Source organism: Cottoperca gobio, chromosome 17 (genome assembly GCF_900634415.1).
Source record: "Cottoperca gobio chromosome 17, fCotGob3.1, whole genome shotgun sequence".
In the NCBI taxonomy this organism is placed as follows: Eukaryota; Metazoa; Chordata; class Actinopteri; order Perciformes; family Bovichtidae; genus Cottoperca; species Cottoperca gobio.
The window spans coordinates 15,251,573-15,271,400 of record NC_041371.1 but is presented as its reverse complement, the minus strand read 5'-3'; the positions used below and the strand labels follow the sequence as shown (position 1 = coordinate 15,271,400).

The 19,828-nt window shown below is 39.6% G+C and overlaps 3 protein-coding genes across 10 annotated transcripts in view; all 3 read left to right on the top strand.

The window, feature by feature from the left end:
- Positions 1-7,151, top strand: part of pik3r2 (phosphoinositide-3-kinase, regulatory subunit 2 (beta)) — a 35,102-nt gene extending 27,951 nt beyond the window's left edge. For both annotated transcript variants that reach the window (XM_029453123.1, XM_029453124.1), the window contains exon 16: positions 22-7,151. In XM_029453123.1, coding sequence (XP_029308983.1) covers positions 22-229 — 208 coding nt within the window. In that variant the 3' untranslated portion in view covers positions 230-7,151. The remainder of the gene's footprint in view (positions 1-21) is intronic.
- Positions 7,152-9,158: 2,007 nt separating this feature from the next.
- On the top strand, positions 9,159-12,854 carry ifi30a (IFI30 lysosomal thiol reductase a). Its single transcript, XM_029453121.1, has 7 exons — positions 9,159-9,407; positions 10,277-10,465; positions 10,776-10,850; positions 11,109-11,195; positions 11,392-11,544; positions 12,370-12,438; positions 12,565-12,854. The coding sequence occupies exons 1-7, from the start codon at positions 9,276-9,278 to the stop codon at positions 12,628-12,630; spliced, it is 771 nt and encodes a 256-aa protein (XP_029308981.1). The 5' UTR covers positions 9,159-9,275; the 3' UTR covers positions 12,631-12,854.
- A 135-nt stretch (positions 12,855-12,989) lies between these two features.
- pde4ca (phosphodiesterase 4C, cAMP-specific a) overlaps positions 12,990-19,828 on the top strand; it is a 49,802-nt gene continuing 42,963 nt past the window's right edge. For 4 of the 7 annotated variants that reach the window (XM_029453111.1, XM_029453110.1, XM_029453107.1 and 1 more), the window contains exons 1-2: positions 12,990-13,522; positions 14,940-15,157. In XM_029453111.1, the coding sequence (XP_029308971.1) occupies positions 13,400-13,522; positions 14,940-15,157 (341 nt within the window). In that variant the 5' untranslated portion in view covers positions 12,990-13,399. Of the gene's footprint in view, positions 13,523-14,939; positions 15,158-16,724; positions 19,692-19,828 lie in introns of those variants that run through there. The other 3 variants (XM_029453114.1, XM_029453112.1, XM_029453113.1) reach the window with 2 other exon arrangements.

Below are 19,828 nucleotides of genomic sequence, written 5' to 3'. Positions count from 1 at the left end.
GATCTCTGTCCTTCTTTCCAGTGTGGAGGGTGACGCCAAGCACTGCGTCATCTACAAGACGGCCACAGGTTATGGATTCGCTGAACCCTACAATCTGTACTCGTCCCTCAAAGACCTGGTGCTCCACTACAAAAACGTCTCCTTGGTCCAACACAACGACCAGCTGAATGTAAATCTGGCCTACCCAGTCCTCGCCCGCTCTCAGAACCAGAACCAGCACTCCAGATGAATTATCCACCAGCAGTGTAGGACGCCAACCAGGGTGGGGAAACAAAAAATTCACAAAATTTATCCTCTGAAAAATGCTCGTTCTTGTGGCGTAGAGAAAAAGACTCAACAGCCACGATTTCAAATTCATACGTTTTTGGCTGGAGGCTGGTGCTAATTTCCCACACCACCCCCAGTCCAGCAAAGAGCACTCCTTGCTAACAGCATGGCTTCAACATAAGCACACTACTACCAGTATCAAAGCCCTGTACAGTTAGCCTGGCTGACGCAGTGAGTTTTACCTTGAGGAGAGTGTTGCATTAGCCAGCCTTGACTGTACAGTGTCGGTTATGAAAAGAAAAGTGTGAGAAATTCACAAGAAAACACCTTTGGTACTGAGAAAAAAACAAAACAGACGAAATGTGTTCAAAGAAGAAATATTAAGCACACAAAAACGTTGTTTTCAAGATCGTGGAGAAGAGGAGGGAAACCAGATGGTGGGATGATGGAAACATTTACAGGAGGCACTTTTGTTTTTTTTTTGCCTTGAACACGTGATAACTGTCCATAGACAAAGGCCCGATCTGTCATCCCCAGACTGCCTGCAAACTCTCCGTAGACAAAAGCCTGAGCTGTCATCCACTGAAAGGACTGGCTTGGCTAAACCAGGCTGCTCGCTTCACACCTAAAGGCGGCTGAAAAATCGTGGACCAGGGGGGTTTAGTCACTGGAGCCGAGGGGGGTGTGGGAGGGAAAGGGAGAGAAATTGCTGGGGTTGTTGTTTTAATGGGTTTTAAAGAGATTGATTCAATTTAAAGCTTGCTTAAGTGCCATAGTAATAGCTTTGAATGATCACAAGCCTGTGTCACTAGAACAAGGGGGCACGTCGAGGTTGAAAGAAGGAAGGAGGGAAATGAACGGCTGTCGACATAGACGAAGCTACAGCTTTAAAATAATAATAATACACACATATAGGTATATTTTTTATTAAGTGATCTTTATTTCCTGACTGCTTTGGCTTGTTGCTCTCTCAGTGGGCCTTTTGAATTGACGAGGTACAACATTACAGGATAGAAATGCATGGTACAGATTTGGTATATTGTGAATATAGGATTGTAATCACAATACACTAGATGGAGAGGTACATTGATTAATGCAGTTTCACCACATGATTCAGATGATGATTTCCTCATCAAACGTCTCTTTGTTTCAAACTTCTTCCTTCTTTTTTCATCTTCTTTGATAATGTAGCACCTGTAGCCATCGACTTAAGGCATAACTGTTAGTGCTCCTCTTATGTGTCTTGTTTCTTTATGCTAAAGACACTTGCAGAGCATCAATCTATGTGATTATTGTATCTTCGGTACTGTATTTGCCTTGTCTCTAGATAGAATAGACTGTTTTAGCGGTACTATGTCCTTGCAGATGTTTATTGTTTTGTTTTTTAATGCAGATTTACTCACGGTACTTCCTTCCCCCTCGCGCTTGACTGTTCATTTCATCACAAGCTTGACTCACAGAGCTGTAGAACATTTGATGTACAAAAAAAGAAAAAGCAGTAATATAACTCATGTACAGTATATTTCAGACACACATGCAGTCAGTGTGTGTGACTTTACACAGTTTCATCGCTGTGTTTCTTTATGTTTTCATAATATTTGCTATGCTCTTAGATTCTGTTTAAGGATGCACAGTATCCAGCTAATGTGAGCCAAATGAAGGATGTATTTTCATGTAGCAAGAAAGAGAGAAACAAAAAAGAACCAGTCTTTTTGCCATTCAGCATGGCCTCTGTGGTCTGAGAGATTATGTAGTGTATGCATGGAGTCCTTCAGTTGGGTTGTTGTTTCTTATTCTTTCACTTGGCACCAGTGGTTGATAATTGTACTTTGAGTAGTGCAAACACAGTACGATGTGTGGTAGTACTATGCACAGAAGAGTCACATGAGGATAATACGTTCTGAGATCAGTTCCCTCCCTCGGTTCTGTGCTGTGACAGTGAATTTCTCCCGTTTCCCTCATGTTATTTGGCTCGAGGTGAAGATTGTACCATCGTTGTTCTTTGTCACTTTCAAAGCACAGTTTATTTATGTAGAGGCAGGGTTCTTCAGTTATGGCTGTGTGATCGATGAAAATGAAAAGAGGCGTCACATGATGCTGCTTTTAAATAGGATTTACATAGCTGACTTCTTGAGAATGAATGAATATGAATAATCTCTCAAATTTCTTACATGTAGTAGACTCAGATTGCCAAAAAGAGAAAAAAGTATTTTTGTAGACAGGTGTAGAAGAGTCAAACTTTGTTGGCAATAGAACGTTTTAGAAAAGAAGAAAAGAGCGCACTGTTTTTAAAGGTTGCTCATTTGGCATTTTGGATTTGTTTTTATTTTTGTTAAGGAGGGATAGAAATTAAAGTGAGATATTCACCTACTCTTCTGGTCATGACAGTTAATTATGTACATTTCATCTGTAGACCTTATCTTCCAACAAACACAATGCTTTTTCGGCATTCATATCATTTCTGTTTTTGAAATGTACATTTACAAATTTCAGGTAGCAAAGTTTTTCCAAACAGACCAATCACACTTTCAAATGAAACCTAACTCGGCCTCAAAAGTTTTAAATCAAGACGTCATTTTGATTTCAGTCAGGACAAATTCATTGTTCTGTTCTTTGCAGAGTTCTTGGCAAGTAGAAAATCCCAAGAATTAAACTAGGAGGTGACGGCGGTGTTTCTGATTGGAGGGCTATAGATGCGAGTGAGACAGATTAGAAGTGCCTTTAGTCATTGTGATGAGCTCGTCTTTTCTTCCTTGTCATTGGAGCGTCTCTCTACAAGATGGTGCCACCATCCACCATATGCTGTGCCCCGTTGTTCACACATTTGCCATTTATCAAAGACTAAAGGGTATCTGGCAAATGAGCATAGGTGTTGTGTGAGATTGCGTGTGTCTGTGTTTGTGTGTGTGTGTGTGTGTGTGTGTGTGTGTGTGTGTGTTAGAGCAAATCTGAGCATGTTATAGATTTTAGTTGTGCCTCTTTGTTGTTACATCTATAGTTGTTACATATTCCTTCTCTCTATGGTGGGGGCTGTACAGTAGCTTGGTGCTCTCTCTCACTGTGCACCAAAGCTGCATTTCTTTGGTGTGTTTTTCATTTTATTTGTCTGGTATATTTTTGAGAAATCTCAGATAAGATAGAAATGTGAACCGTACACATCCGTGGCCCAGCCCAGTTGTTTGAAGCTCATTTGATAAGCTCTCAAGTTAATGCATGCAGCATTTCTCAGTGTTTTTTATTAAGAGTCAGTTCCTTTGCGAACAGGCAATCTGGTTGAGTCATTCGCCACTGCTGACACATCCATTATCCAGTTTGTTGGACCAACACTTTTGTGACTGCACTTTTTCTTTCTGTTCCGCACACTGAAACTAGTGTGTCTAACGCCCAACAACCATAAACTCACAGACAGTGGTGAAACTCAGTTGTCAATAGTGTATTTAGTTGATAGTTTTATGGTCTTTCCATACAATATATCGGGAGTGATCGACAGTTTTCTTTATGATATCGGAGTATACAGTGTACAGTATATGTTTTTGTTGTTTTGGCGGTCAAAAGCTGTCATTTAATTCTGATGTGTTTTGACTGATTGCAATGTTTTCATTATAGAGTTAGTTTTACTATATGGACTGTATAAACTCTGTGATACTTTTCAAGCCAACTTTAAGAAGAGCTGTTGGCTCATTATGCAACTTGTGTCCACACAGCGAAATTGTCCAATTTAACAAGACAAAAAACATTGATTTTCTGAAAAGGTAATTTCACTCAAATGACAGAAATACATATTTCCACTTACTGCTAGTGATATCTAAACATGCAGATATTTGAGATTTTGAAATATCAATCTTCTTAATTTTTCTTGGAACTACTTTCTACCCAAGAAATAGTCCCTCTCACAGTGACGTCTGTGGATTATCCAGAGTAACCAAAAGATTGTTTCTGGAAAGAGATTTTACTGTTCATTATGTCAATGACAGTGAAACTAAATGCATGAGTAGATACTGCTGTGTGCAGTAAATGAGAACTTTGTCAGGATTTTTAAAGTTCATGAACCAGCTGGTTCTGCTTCAATTCAAGCAATTTGCTCAATGTCTTTAGTTGCTTTAGGAAAAATATAAATGTAGACCTGAGTGGCTTCCTGCATCACTTGTTAAGATGAACATGTTTGCAGTGCAGGTAAACACTCTCATCTGCCATATATGCCATGTTAATCACAGATGTTTAAAAGCTAGAAGCAATGCAACGTTAGTAGCAATGGAACCTGGTCAGGCAGTGAAACGGCAGAAGATGAAAACTTTATTGCGCTTTGACTTCGAGTTGAGACTTTAAGCCCACTTTTGGAAGATGTTTACTCTGAAACTCAAAGCTTTCATCCTGCTCATCTAATCGATATGCATTTGTGTCAGAGCTTCTTGAAAAACATTTTTTCTATATGACAAATGATCATTCAAGGAATTAGATATTTTTTCATCGGCTTTGGTACACTGTAAATGATATTTCTTGAAATGGCCTCACACACAAAGCACATCTTTCACTGACTACAAGAAAACACATATATTTGGTGTCTATTAAGGTTTGAAGAGAGACATACTAGAGAATAAATATTTTGAAATATATACTTAGATATCTATATTTTTGGATGATGTAATTCTGATTTGGACTGTGCTTGAAACAAATCAGAAAGAGGCTTTGATGTGAACTTGATCTGTAGACCTGCTCCGTGCGTGGCTGCTTTGTACTCGAGCAGTTATTGAAGCATTTTTTACTAATCGGCTGCAGTGAGCTTCATCATTATCCGCAACAAACTTTGTGGTCACAGTTGATCAACATACATGAAATCTATTAAACATGATTATCAGGTGCGTTCAGAGGAAGAAGCAAGCTCATGTACATGTGTTAATATTTACAGAGCTGAGTCTATATGTTAAACGCAGTCTTGGCTGCTTTGCATTTTATTAAATATTAGAGAGGAGTCTTTTTGTTTTTGTTTTTTCTTGAATCTGTTTTGTCTTTCGGAAGATTCTGTTTTTTTGTGAGTAGACTCAGTGTTAAAGTTGCACCACAAAAGATACACTTACAGTAGTTTGCTGCCACAGAGATCCACCACAGATTGGACGCTGACGCTGTAGCAAAGTGAACCATCTTACCACTGTATCGTCCTTCGGTAGATCTCTGCGGTCGCCGAGAGTAAAATTAAAACCTGACCGAGTAAAAAGATACGTTATTGAACGGTTCGTGATCACTCCTTTACGCAGATCTTTGTACATGGAACTATGATGGCATTAGAAAGTGTTCTTTTATGGTGCCTGAGTATATTTTTTTTATTTGGCTTTTTAAAAAAGCTGATAGATTTGTCTGTCCCAGTGTTGTTGTTTTTTTTGTTGTTTTTTGTTTATATCTGTTAATGATAACCTTACAGAGCCTATAAAGAAAAAAATAAGCTAGCTTGAATTTTTTCCTCCGTACAGAAAAAAGAAAAGAAAAATACAAATGTTTACAATATGTAATTAACCAAATAGTAAGTATGCGTTTGAGAATCAATCTGTCTGTCCCTCAAAGTGGCTGTGATGGATTGATTTATATTTCTTTATTTCCTCTGTTGTTTTAAACTTGAAAATGTTATGACTGCTTGTTCTGTTTTTTTCTGTTTCGGTTCGTTACTCTTTTTTTTTTGACTTATGAGAACAGTGCTCCCTCAATTTCAAAATAATAACAAGATTCATGTTTTCATAACACATAGTCTTTGTCATTCTTTACCTGCTGACTACTTCACCTTACACTGAGCCTTGTATATGCAGGGCTGAATCCTAACTTGAAACACTGTCCCATCTTTTGCTGTTTATAATATGTACAGTAATATGGTAGATTTCAGCATGACTCTGCCAGGTGTTTCTCTGGTACGGACTCAGTTCAAAGAATTTATATGGGGTGATACTCACATGTTGTGAATAACAGTAAAAACACGCCACTTGGAGAACATGCTTGAGTACGGTTTTAGTACATAACCAGTTGGAAATTCAGGAATAACTATCAAGAGGCATTCTATTCTTGATTTTGCACTACAAAACAAATAATACTCAAATACAAATGTTTGGTTAACTCATTTCTAAGACCAAAATTGACCCACTATAGTCTCAGCTTGTGTGATTTCCATTTAAAAATTTACCAACTGCACTTTCATATCCGCTTTTTCTGCCTGTATCCGATCCTCTCACATCATCAGTCTGGACTTTGACCTTAAAGGTTGCCATTTGTTTGATTATTCTGATGTGAATGTTACAGTACTTTTCACTGGTGTACAGTAGTTCATATTCAAGACCCAACTCTGAACATGGAGACAAGATTGGCAGTGATCCATCTGGCAACAGCCTGGGTAACATTACAGAGCAGCGACAACTTAAAACACGTATCCACATTTTTACTCTAATAACAACGTCTTGTCTGCTTTGCTCTACCATGTTGCCCAACAAGTTGCCTAATGTATCGCTGCCTCAGCAACAGATACACGGTTCTTAATGCATAGTCAACACCGATGTGGTGTTCTCTTTCTTTCAAAAACAATGAATGGGGCAGTCAGATAAAGCTACTCTACACCAAAGTGCAATTGAACTCAGAGGGAGCACTGTTGTTTCAGCCAGTAGAGGCCTATTGGTTGAGGTGTGCCCAACCCCTATGCACGAAAAGATGGTTATTCTTCTTCTCTTCTCTTGTGTTATCCTCCTTCTGTTGGTCTATCTTAATTCAGATGCGACATTATTTCTGTCTCTCTTGTGTACAGCTTGCTTCAGAGTTGTGTTTGTCCTCAGACAGGTACTCTTTCATCTGTACGGTTCTTTCTTTAGGCTGATGCAATGATTTTAAAAGACAATAAAAGATATATAAAATGATGTTGTGTGGTGCCGGCTGGATTTGTCTTCATGTGTTCTACTTGTTTTTCTTCGCTGCGAGCCATCAATCAATCCTGAATCAACTCGTCACACTTTTACACACTCGTATATTCATGTCCTAGTTATACTCTAGCTGACTTTGCTGGACTTAAACATGATGACTTCCCTATTTTGTCGCACTCACTGACATGTCGACGTGTCATTTACAGTGCCGTTCACAAAATGCCAGATCATTTTTTTACCATTAGTTAGATATTAACAAAAACACAGAGGTATTCATTCTGTTGCCCTCGTTCATTTTGGGTTGGTTCACTCAAACTAATGGCACCATGTGGAGCTTTTATTTTACCAGCAATGTTTTTGGAAGTGAGTCTCTAATGTGTTGTTCTTATTCTCCCACACAATGACACGCACGCCCACTCTGCTAACAAAAATGGCCAAAAAAGAAAAACACTGATGTAAACAACTCTGGATTTGACGTTTTTATAAATCATCTTTGCAAATGTTTTATGAGGAAGGGACTTCATTCAGCACATTGCACAATGTTGTGAGAAAAACTACAGAAACCTCCACATGGAAATCACTTCTACTGAACTGAGAACAGCTTCATAGGAACTTCTTTCCTAGAAAGTAGTTCCTATGAACACTGTTTATACTGCTAATCCAAAGCAACTTGACATTTGTTTTCTAGAAAGATAATGTTAGACTTTCTTTTTAATACAATTGTTTAATGCTGTGAGAACCACACATGATAACATGTATTGTCTTCTATAATATTAGGGTGGAGACATAAACCTTACAGGGGTATTTCAAAACCTGGGCAATGAAGAACAAAACTGTGAATGTCCAGATACCACAAGATGGAAGTGAGGAAATATTGTGTTTGTGAATTTCTCCTACAGCATAGCACAAATGTCCAAACACTAGGTAAATATGGCAAAGGAAAACATATACAAGTAACACAGATTAATTACTGTACTGGTTTAGTTTTATCTATAACAGCCAAAACACAGCAAAACAGACAGGAAGCTGAGTGAGTCATGCAGTCGTGTCCTTTCTGCTCTTTTGTCTCTTGTTCTGGTTTTAGAGGTTTACCAGGTAAAACATTTCATAACGTTCAAGGGTTTATGATGTTTACTGCAGTGTGTGTTTCTCATGACTCTTCTTTAACAAGACATATGGACTGAGCTGAGACATGCCATCGTTTTATAACTAGTCAGATGATGTGTACAAGTCATGCCAATAATTATATTCCATCAAACAAGAAAAACAACAAAGAGGGTGACCTAATCACATGACTGCAACTTCCTTATTCTCCTTTATCTGTGCATAAACAGGACATTTTAGATCCCACCCCTACATACAGAACATGATAGTGAGGGTTTATGTGTAACTGGCCATACTTAATTGGACTTCCTTTGTATTATTATGATATTTTCAGAAAATGCATTATCCAGTGTATTAGGTGTTATTAGGAGTAGAGGGGAGGTTTGAGGTATATGCATGTGGCTTCTTGACAGCTCCTTTCACATTTCTTTTTTTTAATTATCTGGATCGTATGCAGTCTTACAGTATGTGTGTGCTAATAAAATAAGTAATACAACTCATAGCACCCAGTAGTGTAGTGCATGTTGTGAAATGAGCTTTTGTGATAAAAATCAAAACTTATGTTTAAAAGTTTTTACCCAGTTCTTCAATTTCCAGTGTATCCCAAGATTTGTGAAACCAGTGGTGAAATAAAACCATCAGTACTTTTACCTAAGTAAAGGATCTGAATACTTCCTCCATCACTGGTTTTGTATTGTTTGTATATCACATGTTTTCCTTCTGAAAGACATTAAATATCATAATGTGAAAACTTGCGTGATGACAAACTTATGCACACATAGATCTCATGACATTTTGACTCATGTATGTTTCCAGCAGCAGCAGCAGCGAGGTCTCTGCACGGATCCCTCCTCGTTACAAGTGACGCTGTTTGGACCGAGAGCCAATCAAAAGTCCGGAAGCCTACTCGAGGAAGTATCGGTGCAGTATTTAAAGTCGCACGGTAAAGTAGTTTGTAGGTAGTGTTGCTGTCTTTGTTTTGAAGTGTCAAACTAAAGTCCTGCGCTGCAACTGAACATGAAGGCTGCTCTGCTGCTAGTGTTGACTGTTTGGTTAAATGTTCAGTACGGCGGTTGCTCTTTTCCCTCTTCATGTTCCTATCCTCCTTCAAAGTGGTGTTCATCACTGGACTCAGCTATCCAGTGCGGGGTAAGATTAATTATGTATGAGGAGAGCTTGTATCTTATTTTATGAGGACGTAATATTGTCTTTCTGAATGGCTGGTGTTTGTTAACATAACAGGACACCCCGGATATAGATCCGGTCAACAGTTTAACAACAAATCACTGCGCTCCACATAACCGCAGGAAACAACAGTATTCAGCCTGACGCTATGTCACCTGTTAAGTTAGCATTAGCTCTCTAACTTCACTGTGCAGACGACAAACTTCACAAGATGAATTGACCACAGCTTCTCATTGAGCCAGCTGTAAGTAGTCATGTAACGTTAAAATATAAATATAAATATAAAATAAGCGTCAAGATGCACAAAATAACGTACGTACGGATGAAACGTTTCGACATTTTGCATTGTGACGTTGACTTGTATTAACTATCGCTTGCGTTACGTTTCACACAGATTCACACATTATGTTGCGTGTTCGTCGTATAGACTCATTGAGGAAGAAGTTATTTTGGCTGGGACGACCTGGTATTATACGGAACATGGAGGAGGAAGTGAACATCTCCTTTGCCAGTGACATTCATACAATGCCGCCTAATATCTGGCAGCATACACTAGGATGTATAAAACTCATGCATACTTCCCACTGTGTCACTTTCATTCAGGATACAGTTTCTATTATCAGATACAAGTTAATGTACTAGACAAGTTGCTTTGTTTTGAACAACTGATATAGAGGTAATGTCACCAAACTCAATTTAATGTCAGAAAATATAAAAAATGTTACCTCTCCTTATACTTCCTACAAATAGAAAATGGGCTCACCCTGCAGACACAAACACTCAAAGAGTGATCACACAAAAGTAACCTCTCCACTTTTGCCTCCTTTGCGCAGGTCTTGAAGCAGTGCCTCCAGTCTAACTTCACCAAGTCTCATCAAGCAGCAGATCAAGTGGAGGTGGGGCTCTACTATGAGAGTCTGTGTCCCGGCTGCAGACTTTTTCTCACTGAGATGCTCCTCCCAACCTGGGTTTTACTGAATGACATCATGTCTATTACTGTGGTGCCCTACGGCAATGCACAGGTAAGCAGTTAAGAAAGCACCTTAGGTATACACTGGGTTTGAAGTTCCTCTATAATTTATGGAGTCGGATGTTGTTGTCCTGAAAAGATATGTGATGATTTATTTATTTAAGGAAAGTTGATGAAAAAGGCCTATGTATAGCCATGTGCGGTCACAGAATCAAATAAACATGATTATCCAAGAGTGGACTTCCCTCAAACTTATTGGCGAGGGAGGGATAATCATGTGACGTATGTCATAATCTTGGTTGAGAAATTATTCTCTTTTTTTTTTTAAAATTTGTGAATCTGTTGCATTTACCCCACCACAGGAGAAAACTGTTGGAGGGAAGTATGTTTTCGATTGCCAGCATGGAGACCAGGAATGTCTGGGCAACATGATTGAGGTAAAGTAACATCCTAAAGCACAGAGAGAAAACTGCTTAATAATACTGTAACTACAATTCAATGTAATACAAATAAATACTATTTCATCTTCCAGAGAACGGATTCTAGTAAATCTGAGTGTTGTGAAAGTGCCATAATTGCCAATAAAAAAGCCTTTTTTTTTTATTCTAAGTTATAAATAGAATCACTATTGTCTTGTAGTAGTGTGACAACGCTGACTCTCTACTATGATTAATGTTTTGCCTTGTTCCTCTCAGGCTTGTCTATTGAACAAGACAGACGCTGCCATCCAGATCATCTACTGTATGGAGTCGTCCACTGATGTCATCGAGGCAGCCAAGAGTGTAAGGAAGTCTGTGTGTGTCTTTGTGTGTGCATATGTGTGTGTGTGTGTACACGCATTTCCCTGGTCATTTGGCTGGTGTCTGTTTGTTTCTCCTTCACTGCAACATCTTTTCCCTCACTTCCACAACATATCATTTATTATATCACCACTGTGTTTTTTTATTTTATTTTTTCTCTCTTCATTGGTGTTTGCAGTGTGCAGAACTCTACTTCCCTGAGTTGAACTGGGACAGCATCATGAGCTGTGTGAAAGGAGATGTAGGAAACCAGCTGATGCATCAGAATGCCTTGAAGACCCAAGCCCTGAACCCTCCCCATAAATATGTGCCCTGGATTACGATTAATGGGGTAAGGCTCCAGTGCATTTAGCGGGAAAAACGATTGCCTCCTGTGGTATTTTGTGGTGAAAAATATAACTAGGGTAGACCGCTATAAACTATAAAGCTTCAGACCATAAATAGATCATCCCTAACTTGCTTTGAAAATACTCTCTCTGCAATGAACGAGGGATGTTACATTTCCATTGATATGATCTTGTGATTATTTTTGACACTTGATCTGCTTCTATCCGGAAGTGAAAGACTGCTGTGACTGATTTGTATGAAACTACATCTTGTAACTCCCAAAGAGCAGCATAACAGATGCTACTGCCCCTCTGCCCCCCTGGGACCAATTTTTACAGCACATAAATATATTAATATTGTCCAATGCAAAAACATAATATTTGAGTTTCTACCTCTGTATGTACAGCGTGCACAGCAAAAGGACATGAAACCCTTACAAGAATTGTATCGTTTTTCAAGTTTTAAATTTGGATTTTGTTATTTAGTTCCCCAACTGTATTTAATTTCTCTGGTATTCAATAAATTATTACTAGATTTTCTTACAAGATCATAAGGGGCCTTTTTTTACATCACCATCCAAAATAATCTTCATATCCAATGAATAGTTTGTTTACGTCAAACTGTATGTGCTACAAAACCCTGCCATGAAATCATACTACTCGATTCAAGAAAAGTGGCACACGACTCGGTTATTTCCCCTTTTGTATCGTATGATGTGTTATTTTAGTCCATGCCTGTAGATCTGCTGTCAGCTGTGTACCTGTGTCTTTTGCCTAAATGTTGCTTGTTTCCATAATCTTTAGGATACTCGTTTTTACTTAATTTGCAGGAACATACAGAGGACCTGCAGAACAAGGCCATGACTTCTCTCTTCTCTCTGGTCTGCAGCATGTACAAGGTACAGTTAATGCGTGCATAAGTACAATTTTACAGTTTGTTATGAAATCTCAAGCTGTTCATAATTTGTTGTTTGACTTGACCTTTAACCTCTAACAAGCTCTTAATTGTCTTTTTCTTTTTTCAGGGCCCCAAGCATCCGGCCTGTGGAGGGAGCCAGAGACGTTACAGAAGCTACAGCCTCAATGAGTGAACTGGTCAAGGTGTGGACACTAAATAAGGAACAAAGAGCAATGTCATTAAATGTATATTTTTACATTTGAATCATGCCTTATTACCTGCTCATAACGCTTGTGTTTATTTGGCTGATTCCTTAACTCTGAACGCATATTAGTTTTTTGATTTAATTCTCAATAACATGTTCAAAAAATAAAGATGAAGACGAATGAATGATTTCACGAGTCACAGCTGACGTTATACTTGATGTGTTTTATTTGTTTGTTTTTTCTTTTAAACCTGCGATCATGTGGGGAAGGGGAAGGGTCATTAAAGTTCACAACGTCTCCTGAGGATCACACTGATTGTTAAACACGGCCTCAAAAAGCAATAAGAAATAGTAAATCCATCCAAAGTTGTGTTTATGTTGTAATAAAGAAAAGTTACAGGAGGCAGCCGCTTGATCAGAGCCAGAGACTTGCCTAACCAGAAGGTCTGGAGGTACGAGATTCACTGATCCTACAGTCAGATAGTGACATGAATAATGCTGTGTCATGCAGGCAGCTCCACCACCTCACTGTCACTATCAGCTTGTACTTTACTTTACAAGGTTCCATACCTTCCTATTTGTTTAAGTTTTGACTACTTTTGGGTTTAATTAGGTTACAACCTGAGAAGGCTAATGCAAACTTAAAGTGTGCGAAGAAAGTTTTATCACTGGGCTAATGACAAGTTAAGTTTTGATGAAGAAGCGTGGAAACTGACAGCATCAGGAAGTGTTGGTGCCACAGACTCCTTCATATCTGATGGTAAATGTGGTATCTGTATCCTCTTTGGTATTTCTTTCCCATTTGTCTTGCTACTCCCATGATGCAGAAGCTAAAATTATGAGGAGAACTAACTCATCAAAGTTGTGCTACTTCAACGAGGTAAGGGTAATTAATTAACCTTTAAGAAATACCAAAATGTTAAATTAGACTAGACTATTCTGTTTTGTTGCCTAGGTCTCATATTTATTATGCATTTTCTGACGTCTTAATCAGAATTCAAACAGAAACAGTGATTGGTTTCACGTTAGCTATTATACATGGTCATTCATGTATTATGTTTGTGCGTTTCACCTATTGCTGAACAGTTTTGAACAGATTTATGTAGCCTTGTATGTTAATACAAGCCCTGTCGAATTTAAAGTTCAGGTTAATAGCAATAATTTGTTATACTTATTAGATTAAACAAATGAGGTCAGGGAGCCCATTCAAAGGCCATGTTGAATTTAGATGCATCATTTACCTGTAATATAGTCTTTTTCTGTCGGAAGATGAATCTGTTAAACACTGCTCTGTATCTTGGTCAGAATTGGTCGACAATAAATAATTTGACAGTTTTTGACAATTGTTTATGGTAAGGTGGAACTCCCCTGCAGAAGGAGGGATAAAGTCACGGGATGCAGCAGAAAACAAGCACTCCTATCTGTTTACCCTCATCCCTGATGCTGACAGAGAGATGCCCTAAGAGCTAAATCCCAAATACTACCTCACTGTGAGAACCGTCTATTGTATCTTAGGTGATAGTGTGCGGGTCTCAGGACCTAAAATCAGATAAACCTTCCAAAAATAACGCTCTAGTGGGCTTTTTACGTGGCTCGTCATATTTTCGGCAACAGCACAAAAACAGCCCTGTCTGCAACTTACCTTTAGATCACAGGGGAAGGTTTTGTTTCTCATACCGTCTCTTTAAGAAGTTCAACAAAGGCCAAACTTTTCTTTTTTAATATACTGATTTCTGAAATCATTTAATTGTATGAATACGCAAGTGCAAGTGAATATTTTCTTTCTGCTCCCAATAAAGACCAAAACAAAGCTTTTGATTCTGAAATTTCTTTAAGTGATGAAACAGCTAAAGTATCCAAACTGAAAGACATCACTCACTGTATGTGCATCACATAGGAATTAATATCATTCACACCACTGGACTAACTGAGGTTCAAGAGTATCATTGTCATTCACATAGCAATGAAAGGTGCATTGCTCTGACACGTGATGAGGTCAATACAGAGAATAAGAAGAGAAAGTAGGATTGAGGAAACGGAACTGATTTGATGGGTTCAAGCCAAACCACTGATGTGCAAACGAGAATAGCTGAACTTTGCTCACCCAACTTTTCAATGAAAGATTTGTCCAATAATTAACTTTCTATGAAGATTTCACATATCTTCATGTATACATGTCATCATATCTACATTTGTTATTCTGTAGTCTGACATTTATACGCATTTGATCCAATAACGTAACCAAACTGACAGCGTTAAAACGACGGCCGTTTCAATTTGTTTCTCCTGCCGCTCAGAGACAGTGGGACTCTTCGGAGCAAGCGTCCTGCATCGAGCTTTTCCAGGACCCTGACGTCAGATGTGCGGTGAAGAGGCTCTTCTCAGGCACCCTGCAGCTGCCCAGGCTGTCCTGCAGACCCTCCACGCAGGATGGCCCCCAGTCCGGCCCCTCACATGGCCGAATCAAACCCTCCAGGAGTCTGGGGACTCTGACCAGCTCTATCTCCACAGCTTTGTAAGTCAAAGTGTTGTTGTTCCTGCAGGTCACTCACAAACGCCTTTGTGATGAAACGTCTTTTTATCGTTCTCACCAAATCTTTGGAGTAACTTATATAATTTGACCTACCTAGGATCTGTTCCCACTTTGAATATATGTGTTGGGATACAGCGATACATTTTTATTTTAACCTCCAACTCATTTCAGCAATCCCTTACATTTACTCCTAAAAAAGTATTTATTTTAGCTTAGTTATTTACAGGTTTTGTAGAAAGTGTGAGTGAGTCCCCCCCCCCCCCCCATAGTTAATGAATAACCGACACTTGTGACTGCAGCATGTTGTGCCCCTGTAAGTCAACACACATTTAGGATAACTTTGCAGCACCATCTTACGACTCCTTTTCCGGGAAAGTTTTCAGCAGAGATGTTGCCTTGTTTATGTAGAAAAAACCTGGATTTGCTTCTTCTGATTTTGTTTATTGGATTTGAGCATATGATCCAACAAAATGTCCTGCTTAAGGCATTGCTCTCCCCTCTGTCGCACTGCTAAATAACTATATCACTTTAAAGACAAACAAGGCTCTTGATTGTTTCCACAAGAACATTCAAGCTGCCGCTGCAAATACATCTGCATCTACACTGTGTGTGTGTGTGTGTGTGTGTGTGTGTGTGTGTGTGTGTGTGTGTGTGTGTGTGTGTGTGTGTGTGTGTGTGTGTGTATGTGTGTGTGTGTGTGTGTGTGTGTGTGTGTGTGTGAGTGTGTGTGTGTGTGCAGCCCTTTTGTTCTCTTTTATTCACATGTCGAAGGAATGCAGACAGACCTGTTTGTTTACGTAGGTAGTTGTAGTGCATGTCAGAGGTGATCAGATTGGGCTTTACTTTGGATAAAGACACAGTTGTATCAAGTTTCTTTTCTTTTACAGCTTACAAACCTTCATCATTGTAATTTTATTTAGGTTTGAATGTTGGAAGAGTTACATTTGTCTAAAGTTAGTCACAGCATGAGACCTTGAATGCTTGGCAACATATAAGTTGAATTCTCTTTAAAATTTTAGGATTTTGTTAAATACTATTTAATAGAAATAGATAAACACAAGTTCATCCAGTGGTGCGCTTCAAAACTCTACTCAAACGATAGCCCCAGATAGAAATGAAGACACTGCATCTGTATTTATAGAATTTACCATTGATAGAAATAAATAGTGTAGTTTAAAGGATGTCACATGTTTGAAACTATGATCTTGCCTTCCCACTCTTTTATTTAGGAGCAGTAAACTGAGTTTCTGAAACCAGTCAACTAACATTCTGTGCAGTACGTACGTAGATACAGTCTGTAACTTGACATCCTTTTTCAGTTTGGCACTCTGGCATGCAGATTCATCACATTTCATGTGTCATGGTCAAAACTCTACAGAGGTGTCACTGGAAAATAGGTTCATATATCGTGATGATATGGCTATATTTATTCTATTAGTGTTTATAAATCAGCAGGTATAAAGCGACAGGACTGCTACGATGTTGATGAACTAAAAAGCTTTTCATTGTGTTCCTTCTCCGTGAAAAAGGCCATGTGCTCGCCTGTATACAAGTTGGTAGTGCAATTTTGATGCAGCGCCAGATAAATTGTTTATGGAGCAGCATTCAAAGCTACTGCTTATTTTAAAATACCAATGCCGCACATGTTAGGAAAATCTAATCAAAATTGAACTGAATTAGTTTATTATGAGGCACTTATTTTATATAATTTTATGTCTACCAAGTTAATATTAGCTGTGCCTTGAAAGTATGTCATCACAAGTGGAGGACAAGGGTTGTGAGCAGACTCTGCCCGCACCAGGTGGGACCTCCAGATGGATGGTTTGGAGGCACTGAGTCGGCATGACGTTGTCTTCAAGTCCTGGTTTTGTTTTCCCTTAGTGACTGTTCCAGGAGGGAAGGAGGTTTCCAAAATCATAAAATGAAGATGGTTTCCAGAATTAGGATTTATAGCTTGAAATGCTGTGAGGGACAATCTGTGGTGTGTGTGTGTGTGTGTGTGTGTGGGTGTGGAAGTAAACATCTTTACTTCCTAGGAATTAGAACAATATCAAAGTGGTTAACAATCCGCACTGGGAGTGGGTTGAAATGCGTCATACTTCAGGATAGTAAAAATAACATGTAAAAAAAGCATGACCAGACATGGACATGGCAATCTTCTGCTAGTGGGAGCAAAGAACAGAATATTTGAGCAGTATTAACAGAGGAACATAGAAGAACAAGCTGTAAAAACAGTGTTGACACATCATCACCTCTGATATAGCAAACAGTTTTGTATTTACACATTGAGCAGACATGGAGTCATGTTTGTGTTCACCTGACGAATGTTAAGTCCAATATTCACTCTACTTTTAGTTCACATTTTGTCTCCACTGGGGGCCTCTTTAGCTGCTAAAAGCTCCAGTATGTTCGCCAGCTAGTTGCTAACGTTGTCTGTCTTCTGTTTTATGATGAACAGTGAGATTCTTTGCTGAAAACAGGTACCTGAACTACAGGTTGGGGGTTGAGGGTTGAGACAAAACCAAAACAATGAGCTGAAAGGCTCTTAAATGCTCTGTAATGCTGAAGGAGTTTGGTGCTAATTCTCTGTAGGTTCATCACTATGCACGAGACTTTTCACATGACACATAATTATTTGACCTATTGTTAATATTTATAAGTGCAGCTATAAAAGAGGTTTGATACTCACACTTCAATTCATTTCTGCCTTAAAGCACATTATTTGTGTAATTTGTTGATCTAAAGGAAAAAATCTCAGAGCAAGCTGCACTGTAGGTCAATGACCGGTAATGACACTCCAGAGAAAATATCATCAATAATAGATGTGGTGATGATGATGAAGTGTTGAAACCGGCTGTCTGCCGAGTGAAATAGAAGTGATTGTCTGGGAAGGACAGATCAGAAGTCACATCCGGTGTTATATACTCGTACTTTCTATAGTCCTTTGAGACACGCTTCGGTGATGACGGGTGATATAAAAATCTTGACATGCATTTGACCCGAAAATGACAAGTTTACATCTGCTTTGCTACATTTGGATACATGTATCTGCCTACACGTACAGTACTGTTGCTCAGGAATACATACAGTACAGTAGCGATGAGTGTTTATCCGCAAAAAGCCTTTAACCAAAGAATCTTTCTTTCCTGCGCTCCCTACCAGCTGTTGGTCATAGGTTCAGCCTTGTGTCAGATGTTCCAGCTCCCTAGGTTATTTCAGTTTCTCTAGACAGCATCGGTGTTTAGCAGTGAGTCCTGAAACACAGGAGGACTTTTCCTCACTCTCCAGCGATAAACAAAGAGATCGGGTGGGGGTGAAGATGATGTTGCCTCTGGTCACAGATAGAGAGCGCCATCGTGACAGCACCCATGCTCTCTATAGCTTTTATCTACTTCTGCTTTTTATAGTCAGAGGCCCTTCATGTGACTCTTCCTGGTGTGCTCGGAGCATGTGAAAGGCAAAGAGGCTGTCTCTGAGGAAACTTCACAACAAATAGAGCCTCGGAGACCAGAGGAATAGCCTGAGTATGCAAAGTCATTTGGAGTGAGCGTAAGAAAGGCGAGCTGCAGGGCCGAGCCAGGCGACGGCTTAATGTTTATACACTGGAGGAAGTAATTATGCAGCACAGTTTGAAGTTGATGAACAATATGCTCTCTGAGATTAGGAGTGAGGGAATGGAGGAAGGCCGAGAGTTGGAAAGAGGGAGAGAGAAGCAGACGGAGGTGATCTGTCATGCTTCTCCTCCCTGTAAATCAGACGTCCATATTTAGTTGGAGAGAGGGAAGGCCCAGCGCTAATGTAAACAAAGCCTGGGAGAGAGAGGCAGAGAGAGTACATCAACACATAATGTTTGAGTTTATTGCCCGGCACGGCAGTCAGCGTGGTCCCTAGCAAGAGACAAGACAGGGGCTGATAGGTTTCAACTAAAAAGAGAGTCCATTGTGTTGGCCTTCTGGTGCTCTTTTTGGATTTTAAAAGGAGCTAATTTAGGAGTTTAAACAAGAGGGTTTTGGAGTAATCATGAGCAGGTCTAGGTTTAGTACAAGTATGAGGAAGCAAGGATTGGACAAGAGGTACTAGCTTTTCCTGGACTTGGAAAAGCAAGAAATTGAAGAACCTTTTCCATATGCCACTCCATAAAAAAGTCTTGTGAAGTCTTTTTGAGAAACCAGAGAGAAGATTGTTCCTCAGGCCAAAGTCCCCTTGGGCAGAACGGGCAAAGGGACTAACTCTCTGACCATCCTCTGCTTACCATGAGCGAGCTGTGCTCTGAGAGCTCTGAAGAGGAGCAGGCTGAAGTTGAGGAGAGGCCACAGGACCGAAGGGTGACCAGGCTGCCCATTATTCAGCTCATGCCTCGGTCCAAAGCGGGCTCCCCGGGAGGATCCCCAAAGATCTCGCCAAAGGATTCTCCACGCGGGTCACCTCGAAACTCTCCGCTGCTGTTCCGGAAGCTGCTGATGAACCGCAGCATCAACCTCCAACGGCGCCGCTTCACGTTGGCCCACACGCCCAGGTAGTCCTTAACTCTGAGGCTAAAAAAAACACAACAGATATGCTTCATGTGCAATCTCTTTTTGTTTAGTGTTCACTTGTCAATGTTTCAGCCAGTGCGTGTTGTAGGACAGCTTCTTGTCCCATGGCGGACGGTAA